The 13,810-nt window shown below is 36.2% G+C and overlaps 1 protein-coding gene across 10 annotated transcripts in view; it reads left to right on the plus strand.

The window, feature by feature from the left end:
- Positions 1-11,919, plus strand: part of inpp4b (inositol polyphosphate-4-phosphatase type II B) — a 269,882-nt gene extending 257,963 nt beyond the window's left edge. For 9 of the 10 annotated variants that reach the window (XM_069925291.1, XM_069925288.1, XM_069925292.1 and 6 more), the window contains one exon: positions 10,507-11,919. In XM_069925291.1, coding sequence (XP_069781392.1) covers positions 10,507-10,639 — 133 coding nt within the window. In that variant the 3' untranslated portion in view covers positions 10,640-11,919. The remainder of the gene's footprint in view (positions 1-10,506) is intronic. The other variant, XM_069925296.1, reaches the window with a different exon arrangement.
- Positions 11,920-13,810: the final 1,891 nt, after the last annotated feature.

A 13,810-nucleotide genomic window follows, 5' to 3' on the forward strand; every position in this document is an offset into this window, starting at 1 on the left:
GATTGATTATGACGTGGAATATGTTTTCTACCCATCCAATTCTTATTATAGTAATATGGTAGTAAGCTATGTAATCATTAAAATTGGATGAAAATTTACATTAATCTTTGCAAAGGAGTTGTGGAATTTCAAAAAGCTTTGGATTTGGTCATTTTTTTAAATATTGGAAATCATATGTTGTGATGTGTTTTCGTGTACCAACTTTCCTGTTCACCATTGTTCTCCAAGTAAAAATTTTCATTTCTTAAAAAGAATTGTGGTGTTCTTACCAAAGTAATACCATATCTCATAAATACTTTTCAGAATACAAACAGAACTGGTTTGTGTCATTATCAGTCTTGCAAATCAAAATGATATTACTTTAATTTTAATTATTTCATCATTCCAGTGCATCATTCCATTCTGATATTTAAAGTGCCAAATATGTTCCTATATGTTTACACAATTTTATATAATTTACCATTTCCTAAAATGCAAAATCACATCTTTTTTAATGTATTTTATTTTTAAACATCAATATGAATTATACAGCATCTTCAGATTGATTGCTGTGAATACCAGTGATTTTGTTGATAACCTGTAGCTATGTTAATAATATCCCTTGTATTAGTATTCTGTTCTTGATTCACTTCACATAGAGCTTCTGAGTGGCTAACACATGTAATCAGTAACAATGTATATTCAGTTTAAAAATTAAACAAGTGCTATTAAATTTGTAGTCAATGTTTGGACTGAGGCTGTGATGAGATCTAGAGTCAAACCGGTCCTGGCAATCGCCACCTCACATCACCTTGATAGTGATTGATCTTAGATGATTAGCAGCTTAACTTTAATTTCCCTGCTTTGATAATTTACCTATTTATAGGAAAGATGTGGTGTTGTAATTGTAACAGAGTAGCTTGGTGGCTTATTCTGCAGAGCAAGTCTCACTCTTACAGCTGTGCAATTTCCTGGTCCACTTTATTGTTAGTGTGGACTAATATGAGTTGGCTGAACACTGGGTTCTGTAATGGTGAAGACTTCTCAGGAAAGTTGAGGTGAGCAAACCTGTTGGGACCTTCAGTGGCCTTTGTTGGGAATATTTCAGCTTTGTGTTCAGTATTAATTTCCTTGACTCTCTCATTGTTGAAGATTTTGGAGATGCTTCTTCCCACTAGCTGCTCCATTGTTCGTGGCTATTCATAATAAAATGCAGCAGGATGCTCGTCCATTGTTTATTGGTTCAATAAACTATTGGATGGTGTTTAAATCCTGTGCTGAAGCTTCACCAGGTCACTCTTCTATGCCAACAGATTATACCATGTTTTTGATTCTATTCTTGAATGCATCATATAATTAGCACAGTTGTAGTTCAAAAAAACAATGCAGGATATACTCCATCTCCAGCACAAAAGTCATGTTAAAGTAACATTAAATGAAGCAAACTAATTTGGTGCAAAACTTGAATATTTAGGACCTTATTTTGGGTGCCTAAATGCCTTTGGAGTTTTACCATGCTGTTCAGGGTGCTTGCAGAATATCTAAAGTGAATCATAATCATACTGGATAGCGTAATGGTGAGCACGCTCACTGTGGTCAATGAAGGTCCCTCAGAAGTACATGGAGCATGAAATCAATCAGCAGATGGTATTGATTTGCCAGTTTGGAGCTGAATGCCCTAGCCAACATGGTCTTCTTCTCTTCACATGGCATCATATATTTGTGGTAGGTCATTTACATTTTTGTATTATTGTGGGATTTTTCACTTGCCTTTTTGTGCAAATCTGTAGTACATCCATTCCACTCATGGCAACAGTGGCCAGGTCATTCATTGTTGTGTTCCTTGATGGAATTATTTTTTTGTCCAGTGTACCAATATTATGATACATATTACTACATGACTTAACTAGAATTGCAGCATCAAGGTGACATACCTAATTATTATAGCTATTGTCATACAACTTCAGGATAGTCTTCCACATGACAGTTCCTTTCAGTAATAACAAACCTAAAATAATTATTACAATTAATGGTTCATATGGAAGGTTCACAAACCGATTTACGTATAGAGCACAACTTCAATCTCTCATTTTTTGGCAGGTGCACTTTCTTTCCTTTGAACCTATTTAGAGAAAACTAGAAACTTAATACATTCTTTTCCAATATCGCAAAGATATCAAGATGGCAATTTTACATGTTTTGGGGTAGATAATTTATTTGAACTTTGATGTTTAAGGTGACTTAAGTTTAAACTTGCTGTACCACAAGGACTACTGCTGTTGAACCCTCGGTTGCCCAAGTGGCTACCAATCAAACCCCCATGTTGTTGTCACCTTCATTACTATCTTTCCAAACCAGACAAATTTTATGTGAGTTCCTCTGTGTTAAAACATCCAGAATCTTGGATGAATACCCCTATTTGTTACATCGGAAGGTTGCTCTCTCCTGGTCCCAAACCAGACATCTCAATGTAATTTTGAGACCTTCAATTGTGCTTTCTTATTGCCAATTATCAAGTCATTTCAATTGATGGAGTCTTTGTCATCCTGTTATTATATCACCATTAGTTGAGATCTTTCTCCAATTGCTCTTTGGACTTGAATGCAAATTATCAGACTCAATTTATGCATCTGGCACCTCTAGTCAGAGACCTCTAATCTGAAAATCATCTCTCAACTGCCATGCTATTACTCCATCTATGAGGGATCTTGTCAAAGTCCTCATTGCAGCTTTCTCCGTGGCACTCCTTTGGTGTATATTCCATCTAGTTTGCTGTCTCCTCATCTTCATGTACCACTTTTATATTTAGAGAATCACTCTAGGCTTGATCTTCATATTTGCAAGCATATGCAGACCACAGTTCCCAATATTTGCAGTGGAAAACTTGTGCAGGATAAACTCTTTTACTGCAATTACAGCAACCGGCTGTTTAAATGGACAAGTGGAAGCTGTGGGCTGTTCCCAGCATCAATATCAGGCCTACCATCTTTGGTATTATTGAACTTGTGGGTTTCCTGTCTTTTTTTTTTCCCTTTGCATAATGTTCATCAGCATTTTCACCTGTAGCCTCTCTAATGCATTAACTTTAAGGAACATATCCAATCGCTCAAAGTAAATGGAAAACACCACTTGCGTTCTGTTAAATTTGCTGAATTTCCCAATGTTCCAGATGTGTACTACATCTGTCATTTTTGTTTTGAGCCTTCATATTTTTTTATTTCAGTATTGATTCTTCCAAAGAATTATGAAGATAGAATTGATCAATTTCTAGACCTAGTTAATTTACCTCAATTGGATCAGGAGGAACAGAAGATTTTGGGGACACTGTTCTCAGTTATAGAAGTTGCAAAAGTAATAAATTCATTACAGAATAAGTCTCCAGGAGATGATGGCTTTACCTCTGAATTCTATAAGGAATTTGAAGATGTATTGATCTGATTTTTTTATGAAGATATTATTAGAGTTAGACCAGACAGGAACTTTACCAGATTATTTTAAAACTGCTATTTATAACAGTTATTCCAAAAAAGGGAAAAGATCCATTAATAACATAATCTTACAGACCCATCTCTTTATTAAATGTAGATTACAAAATTTTAACTAAATTATTAGCGAATAGATTGGAAAATTTCTTACCAAGATTGATTCATAGAGATCAAACAGGATTTATTAAGTACAGAAAATCGGCAGATAATGTGACTCATCTTGTTCAAAAAAAGGACAATCCAAGTGTTGCGAAAGCACTTGATGCAGAAAAAGCTTTTGACACGGTTGAGTGGGTTTTCTTTTTAAAACACTTGCAAAATTTGGGTTAGGTCCATGGATGTTGATCCAAAGGCAAAGGGAGTGATGAATGGGGTTATGTCTGATTTTATTCGTTTGACAAGATCAAATAGACAAGGCTGCCCATTGTCCCCTGCCCTCTTTGTATTAGTAATAGAACCTTTAGCAGAACTAATTCAACCTGATCCAAATATTAAAGGCATTAAATCTGGCCTAGATTAAATTAAGTCTATTTGCAGATGATGTGATTGTATATTTAACTGATCTGGAAGAATTGTTGGTTAATTCACAAATAAAACTAGATCAATATGATATAATACTGGGATATAAAGTAAACTGGGACAAGAGCGAAGTGATGCCATTAACATTTGGAGATTATTCTGGATGGAGTATGGATTCTCTTTTCTGTTTTGCTGTGGTTTATTTTTGTTGGAAACTCACCAATGTCCAACATTCCAATGTAGTTTGTGAATTGAATTTTTCTTGCACTATGAGATACTGCAAGGTTTGTTTGGGGTGTAACCATCTTTCTTTATTGTTATGGTTGGCTCAGAACTGAACCATAATCCATACAATATCGAAATAATTAATCATACAGTACCTCTTTAAGCTAATTGTGATCCAACCAATGTTAAAGTCACAACAATGTGTTAGCTAATGTAAATGTAGTCCAGGAGTGGTATAAAACAGCAATGGCCCCTTCAGCCCTGCTGCTGCATACCAACTGTAAAGCCTAACTATGCTAATCCTATTTGCCCACATTGCACTTGTATCCTTCTACCTTCCTACACAATTACTTGTCCAAATGCCTTTTTAGCGATACAGTTATATCTGGCTCAACCACTTCCTCTATTGTTTGTTCCTCATAACCATTACTTTATGTGGAAAAACTTGCCCCTCAGAAGTCTTTTAAATTTTTCCTTCCTTGCTCAAACTTATAACTCGCTTACATGAGCAAAAAACTATCTATTCTATTCATTGTCCCTCATAATTTTATAAACCTCGATAAGATTACCCTTCAGTCTCCTATGTTTTAGCGAGAATATACACAGTTTATGCAGTTTCTCATGATAAATACAATCCTTTATTCCTTTTAACATCCTGGTGAATCTCTTCTGCACTCTTTCTCATGCAACCACATTCTTCCTGTAGTCTGGTGACCAGAAATGAACATAATACGACAACATATGGGATGCCTCATGCACACGGTCGGCACAAAGGGGGGGGGCATTCACGGGCATGGCCCCCCTTGCGAGGCGTGTTGCCCACATAGGCTCGCATGGCATGCGCCACCCCCTTGTGAGCACTGTCCCAAAGGTAGGAGGTTATAGGTGGCATATTATGTTCCCATGTCTATTCATGGCCTCATGCTATCCCATCAAGACCAGCTGTAAAATGGAGGCACAACACTTGATTTTCTTCCTGGGCACTCTCCTACTGGATGGCATTAACATCAACTTCTTTGGTTTCTGCTAACTTACTCTCCATTTTCCCTCCTTTCCCTTCCCTCTGTCAGTTCTTCACCCACCACCACTTCCCTCTCTATTCACAGAGCCATCCCTTCTTCCCTTGCTTGCTGCTGTGCCCTCCCTCCCTTAGCCACCTATTACCTCCTGCCTTTGGGACAGTGCTCCTCCCCTACCCCTCCCCCCACCAGACACCTGCCGACATTTTGTCCATACCTCGATGAAGGGCTCAAGTCTGAAACGTTGCTTATGTATATTTAAGCTATCTATATAAAGGGCATTGTTTGACCTGCTGAGTTTTTCCAGCATTATGTTTTTACTTCAACCACGGTGTCTGCAGACTTTTGTTTTACTTCTTTACAATTCTCAGCATGCAGCCTGAATAATGTATTGACTAGATGCAACATGACACCTGAAATCTTGTACTTAATGCCACTGCCTTTTAAGGCAAGCATGCCAATGCCTTCTTCACTACCCTATCTACCTATGTCACTATTTTCAGGGAGCTATGAACTTGCACCCCAGATTCACTTTGTACTTTAATATTCTTGAGGTATTTTCATTTGCTGTTTATGCCCTGTTAGTATTTTTGACATCCCAATATGAACTACCTCATGCATGTTTGGATTAAATCTGATCCACCTTTCCAACTGATCTGTCTCACTCTAAACCCTTTCACAACTTTCTTTGCTATCACATATTCCACCAATGTCCATGTTATTGTCAAACTTACTCGTCAGTTCAACCACATTCTCATGCAAGTTATTTACATAAATGACAATCAACAATGGTCCCAGCACTGATCACTGTTGGGACCAATGTCATATTTCCAGTCAGCATAACATTCCATAAGCACTAATCTCTGTTTCCTCTCACTAACCCAACTTAGAATTCATTTGACCAAAACACCTTGGATCTATTCGCTCTTACCTCTGGACCTCATCAAAAGCTTTGCTAAAGTTCACATAAATTGTTGCCTTTATCAACTTTCTTTATTACATCTTCAAAAAATCTCATCTGTATTTTTCTGGCAGGATTTCTCTGCACAAAACCAAGTTGGCTCTTCCTAATCAGTTACAACCACTACAACTCCATTTAAAAATTATGGGTATTAAAAATCAATATGATTGCAACGAAGTATGCTCTGGAAACAATTCTTCTACATGTGGAAATGCTTTTTTTTTACTGACAGTAAAATGTGACTTGGCTTAGTTAGGCCAAAACCTTTTCCTTTTCAATATATGTGTATCAATAGTTGTAATGTTATATTATTGTGTTATCAAGGTAGCTATCATTGCTATTTTTGATTAACTTATTTTGCTTTTATTTTCTCAACACTTATAGTTTACATTTTATTTGCTGCATGATCTCGCTTTGTGCTTTGGGCATAATTCTGTCTGCCACACCACTGTCTTAGGCACAGAGAAGGTCTGACCATCCACTCAATTAATCTCATTGTGCAACATTGATCTTCTGAGCTTTTTTGAGGCGAGTTTTCATTTGGTTCCTGCCCTTGGGCAAATTGTTCTCAGTATTCATTTGTCCACATGCCATTATCATCGACTTATCACACTTGTGTGGTGCCCGGATGTCCTTGATGTGATCCCAGCTTGCACTTGTTACATAACCAGATGACATGTATGTCATAAATTGGTAACACAAGCTGTATAAATTGTAAATGAAAGATCATTGGCAAAGATCTTCCATTGAACATCTCAGTGGGATCCCAGGTGTTGGTGATACTTCCTAATGGAGGCGCCGATTTATCTGCATCATCGTATCAAGTGATTGAACTCCAGCTCAGGGATGTAAATACATGAAATTTGTTCTTTAAATAAACTCTGTGCTTCTGCAATCTGTATAAAAATTTATTATTGTTGATAATGATTGCGTGATCACATAACATTAGTGATTTCTCTAGAAAACCTATTTATTTAAATTTGAAAGTTGAACAAATGAAAGAAAAAGATTGCACTATTAATCTTTCAAATTGGGAACTACTGTCATAAATTAAATAAGTATTCATCCTCATCAATTTATATTTGAAACAAATGAAATTCTTAATTCAATTTTTGCATTCCTTAATAGAAATTAAGTTTCTTCATGTCGTGCTAACTTTCATTTTCTCTAATGGACTCTGTACCTTTGAGGATCTCAGAATTTACTTTAACTTCTTTTCAGTGGGTGACTTCAGAAGAACTACCTGTCACATTCCTTTTATCTTTTTCTCCAGTTAGCAGTATGTATCCCACCATCTGCTCTCCATTTGTTCTTCACTTTACTTCCAGTACAAAGCTTTAAACCTAACTCTGGAACAACAAGGTACTCAGGCAAGCGCTTACAAAACAATCTGGCCCATTGTTGGCCTGTTTGAATCTTCGCACAAGAACTTTTAAACTATTGTACGTTTGCATGTTCAAACATACAGGCTGATTCTCTGCCAAAACTGGCAAAGCTATGCCACGTAATGGGATGTGAAACTAAAATTAGGCTAAAAAGTCAAAATTGCCTGAAAATTTGTCCTTGGCCCGTGATGTTAAATGTGCAATGCATGGTAGCTGCATATTCCACTTATTTCATGAACCCAGTAGGATGAGCAGTGCAAAGAATTGCCGGAGGCACTCAGTAGATCACATAGCATCAATGGGTAAAAATGGTCAGTCAAAGTTTCAAGATGACTGACCATTTCTACCATGGATGCTGTCTGACCTGTGAATGCCTCCAGCAATTCTTTGTTTGTTCAAGATTCTAGCAGCTGCAGTTTTTGTGTTTTTCATGACTTAGCACTTCTGACCAGTAGTTAGTTGCTAGGCAAGTGATTTTACCATTAATCATCTCTATTTAACATCAGTATAAATTGAGTCCAGGAGCACTTTATAATCTTTTGTTTGACCAAGAAGCCTTTATTCATATTTTTGCCATTCTTCTCACTTTCATTTTAGTCCATTTTTCTTCCTGGTCTTGATCTTTTCAAATATGTTTTTTCCCCTGTTTTGCTGTCTTGATGTGGTTCCTGTATTGTAATGAATGACCTTTTCTAACGCATCTGAACAATCTTGAAGTAACATTATTTTCTTTTCACTTTTTGCTATGCGTTACTGGCCTTCCTCACTGACTAACAGCAGTTATGCCAAGGAAACATTGAATGACACGGATGATCCTGAGACAGACTGTGATAACAGACCAACTTCAAGTCACTTCTATCCTGTCGCTTTGCTGCTTGTCAGTTCACACTTGTTGGTAGTGTGGCTGATTTTGAGTCTTGCTTTACTCTTGGCCAAATATCAATAAAATGCATTGTTTGCCACATCATTTTGTAGCTAACACTTAACAATGTATTCATGTATCTCTATATAACATGCTTTGTAACAGAACCAACATGTTTGTAAGTCTAAAGTAATTGTATGTCATTGTTTGGAAAATTGTTCAGAGTTCTTAATTTATTTCATTGTCTTTCAGTAATGAATTTATTGCTTATTTTGTAGCAATTTGTTTCTTCCAGGCCATGTTATGCATTATGTATTCCTTATTTTCAAGTGTTTAATATAAATTCTGATCTGTTATGCTAAACGGGTGAATACTATAATGTAAAAGATATTTCTTAAAATAGCAAAATATTAAAAAAACATGTAAACGTATAAAGCCATGCTATATTTTTGGTCAGAAATCTGTTGAGGGCAGTCCTAAATAAAAAAAAAAAGTAGTTCATCGAAAATGAGATGTGTGTATAGCTTTAGAAACGAGAATCAGAATTGAACTTTACAGATACATGTGAATAATTTAACAAATAATTTGCATATTTAATAAATAGTGAAAGGGAAGCATGTCTGTTTTGTACCTCAGATCTAATGATGTAAAAAAATACTTGATTCTCAGAAAATGCACTCTCAGCAAATTTGACTGGTTCATTAAATATTTTAATGACCTCAATTCTTGCTAAGATCTGTGCCATGTTTTAAATCAGGGCAGAAGAGTGGAAACAGTAACAAGTATCAACTGCACATGGGCTACCAGGACATTTCAAACTCTTGAGCCTTCTTTAAATTTTCCAAATTGTTCTCTTACCTCACCATCAGTAGTCAAGACAGAAAATTTTATTTCAGTGTATTATATTAGAACCACTCTTAGTAATGTTCAATAAGTGGAAGAGCATTGATGGAATCTGAGAAATCAACAGTCAACATAATGAAAATACAACACCAGGCTGGAAAGGGTGATGATGTTCACATGATATTATTAGATGTGAATATTTAAAGGCCCAAAGTGCTCTCCATCATATTAATGAAGGTTCCAACTGTGGCAGATGCTGTCTGAAGATCATGTTAAAATGACAATAATCATTGAAAAAAATAATAGTGTTAACAAATCGGCAACAGTATTGTGGAAATAGAAAGATTCATCTAACTGAAAACTGGTATTTTCCTGTGTATCAGCACAATTTTGTTATACAACATACATTTATGTCTATATTTAAACAAAATGCTGGAGTATACATCCTAATATATAATTTTATTAGATGCCAGAATCATATTCAGAACAGCCAAAATTCATAATATTTGAGCACATTCCCTGCCTTTGTATGGCATGCTTGCAATGAACCATACAAGTTGTACCATACATGCAATCTGGAGGCAAACCGAAATAATCTTAGATTGCATATTTTCTGAGGAGTTGGTTCATGGACATATTATTGAAATAATTTGACTTTGACTAAGATAAACCCTCATCTTATGCTAATAGTAAAATTGGAAGATTAAAGGTAGACACATATTCTTAAATGTTCTGATTTCATCCCTTTGACATGCGTACACCGCTCACGGTTTCACAAAGCACAGTAGACCAAATGACCACACAGTTGTTTCCACCTGCTTGTAGGACTTGCTGAATTGCTAAATAAGGGAATGTGAATGACATTGCTTTTTGATCGGCAAGAATATCTGAACAAGGACCCATTTTGCAACTTTGAACATTGATAGTTTGAATTATGAAGTAAAGCAGCTGTGGCTGCTTTGACTTTTGAAATATTTTTCTGGAAAAGTTAATCGTGTAGATATTTTATTTCTCTCACAAGTACTTTAGTGAACAATTAGTTAATTTTGGCCTGCCCTATGGATTGACATGTGTAAGATGTATCATCACCTGTGTTAAATAAATGTAGATGATTATCAAGATAATTTTTACTTATTGAAAATGTTACAGCAAAAGTTTTTAATAAATGAAACTACTTACTTTTCTTTCTCCTTTGGTATTATGAAGTTTTTTTTTTCCTTTTTACCAGAGAAGGATGTCGAATAGAAAATGCACAGAAGAATATAAAATGCAGGAAATATGCATTCAACACAATTCAACTGATGGCATTCCCAAAATGTTACAGGCCTCCAGATGGGACGTATGGAAAAGCAGACACTTAAGGCAATGTTATTTGTAAACATATTGTTTACAAAACAATCAGGTGTTTATTAGTTACAAACAGTGAGAGTGAGTAATTTATCTTTTTTTTTGATTGAGAGATTTATCTGCTGAAGACCGGTCCACTTGTATTAGTTATTAGGAACCATATTTGTGCTTAAGCAATGGATAGAAATTGTGTATAGCTCTTTGACTTTTTTTGACTGAAAGACCTTGCCATTTTTCCTTGTTAATGTTGCACCAAAAAAAAAAGAAAATATTGTACTTCTGCAAAATATTGTAAAATTACATTAAATGAATACTCTTTGAAATGAAGTTCTTGGAACTGGAAATTCACGTTACAACAAACTGTGGTTCACAGTTGCATTTCCATTTGTAGTTGCCATTTAGAAATGACAAGTGTTTATTTTTAATTGATGTGCATATTGCTAGATGTTTGCAGTTATCCAACAATGCACCCAGCAAGTGCAATATAGGTCATGTGTGACTTGAAGAATTATTGTATTTACTAGTGATATGTGTGCAAAAACATTTTATTACTTGGTAAACAACACACTTTGTTCATAAAAGAAATACGTATTAAAATTGGCTCCTGCCTCTTAGAATGTGGGTTATTTTAAGCATAGGTTACCCAAGTGGACAATTAGATATTAATATTAGAAGTAATAATCTCTGGCCCATTCACCAAACAAGCAACTATTTAAATGCATTAAAACTCATTTAAGCTTTCAAAGTAAACATATCTCTGTTATATAAAGCTGTATTTAAAAAAACCCAGAAGATGTGCAGTATGCTGGATACTATAGAATAGAACGAGGTAAGTGTACAAATCACAATAATCTTAAACAAAGGACATCATGATTTGTTACATTATCTTTCTTGTAATAAATTTTGTTGAGGTCCTCAAACCTTTGATGCTAATACACAGCATCATAATTAAAGAACCAAACAGAAATGAATAACGACATTTAAGAAAGGTACGTGGGGGTATCCTTGGAATTGTACCCCAGGAAGAAGAGCAAAATCTTAGGGACAAAGAAAATTGGAGTCTAAAAATAAAGTTGGAGCTAGAAAGAGGTTATTATTTCTATCCAACTCCCAGAGTAACCTATTTATTGCAATCAATTTCACAATGTTGATTTGGAAAGAAATGTTATATTTATACATGACAAAGTGATCTTGTAGAACTGGTGCTTCGATTTCTGTTCAGTTGATCACTTGCACGAAGCAAAATTTTGTGAATTTAATTGTTTATCAAAATAAACCTAATTTTCTACATGAATCAATGTTAAGAACGGTTTGTTGGATTGACAGATAACTCAATGGTTTGGTACAAATAATCTCCGGGAAGTTGAGCTGTATTTACTACCTGACCACCTCAGGATTCAGAAAGTTAGGATTAACATACCAATTTTCTTTGCAGCTGTCTTTTCCAAAATCCTAGAATGAGGGCTTTCAGGTTTACATTTTCCAATGCCATCTATGTTTTCTACTATGAAGATAGATACTATGTCTCTATTATTTCATTGCTCTATTCTACAATTTTAGTCTCTCACTTAAAGGGTATCTTTGCTATTTTTCTTTTATGTTCGTGCAAATTTGGTCTGTTTTTATTTCTTATTACTCTTATTTTCTACATTTTCTTTATCACCATTTAAAAAATCTTTTGGGGATAGGCTGAGGATACCATCAGCCCACGGCCCATCTCCCTACTCACCCCTGATTGTAAAACCCTTTCTATTGTTAGTTTGTAGATTTTACAGACAAAATACCTTTAATCTAGTACTATTGTGAAAATTATTGGTAAAATGGATTTAACCTTAGGCCATTTCAGATAGGCAAAAACTCAGGATGTAAAGACGGAGAAAATCCACCAAAATGCAGAATCACCTCCCTTTCTGAATGTGCAAAAGCAGTCTTCGAGTTGCATATTCCAACCCCTCTCTGAGAGGGATCATCTCCGCAGTGCAACCCTCCGCTGATCAATCTGAATGTATAGCTACACTAAGTGGCTGTTTAGGGGTGGGCTGATAATACCATCTCCCTACTCACCCCTCTCCCTCCAAGTCAGGGGCAGCGGGGAGCCCTCAGGGCAGCGGGGACCGTCGGGGCAGCGGGAGCAGTCAGGGCAGTGGAGACCGTCTGGGCAGCGGGGACTGGCGGGACAGCAGGAGCAGTCAGGGCAGCGGGGACCATCAATGAGCAGCCGGTGTGGGCTGGGACAGCCACACCGGGCCACTCCGGCTTTTGGGTCCACTCTTTGTGGCTCAAAACGTGGAAGAGCAATGGCTGTCTTCCCTACCCATAATCTCCCATGCAGCTAGAACTGTTCTGGGAACCATAGAGCGGTTTCAGTTGCATAGGGGATTATGGGTAGGGAAGATGGTTATTGCTCTGCCACGTGTTGATGACGGGTGGCGCTAAGAGGCGCCTCTACTTTGAGAGGTTCTCTGGTACAGCCTTTTTGGGCTGTAGTCTGAAATGGTAAGTTCAAGATTTTGGATCTGCCCTGAAGTCAGTCTCCATGCAGAGGCCCAATCTGAAATGGCCTATTTTCTAATATTCATTGAGAACTGTGAAAAAAAATTAAAGTGATTACTTTATCTTATCTACCCTCATATCTTGTCATTTAAATTGCCAGTTAACCCAATTTGGTCTTCCCTGTCTTTATCTTGATTACAGTTCTCAATTAAACATATTTACCCATGTTGCATGCTCCTCAGATACGTTGATTTATCCAATATGGATCCATTATGTGATAAACGTAAAAACTTATAAAGTTTCATGATTTATTATGTTTTGGGAGTGTCTGAATTTAGAACTTTTTGGAAAGATACTTGCCAAACTTTAGCAACAATTCTTAAGACTAAATTAGAACCATGCCCTTTGATTGCCTTGTTTGATTTTTTTCTAGAAGAGGATATATCTCTATCCTCAACCCAGAAGAGAATCCTATCTTTTGCTTCATTGATAGCTAGATAGACAATTTTGATGAAGTGGAAAGATGAATGGTTGCATGATATCATGTCTTGTTTAACTTTTTTTTAGATAATATTAAAGATACAAAGTCTGAATTTGATAAGATGTGGGGCCCATTCATGGATTGTTATCATAATCTGAGGATTTAAGTGGTGTGGATGCTCTAGGGATTTCTTGTCTGGTGCCTGGGGGCT

The sequence above is a fragment of the Narcine bancroftii genome, chromosome 3 (genome assembly GCF_036971445.1).
Source record: "Narcine bancroftii isolate sNarBan1 chromosome 3, sNarBan1.hap1, whole genome shotgun sequence".
In the NCBI taxonomy this organism is placed as follows: domain Eukaryota; kingdom Metazoa; phylum Chordata; class Chondrichthyes; order Torpediniformes; family Narcinidae; genus Narcine; species Narcine bancroftii.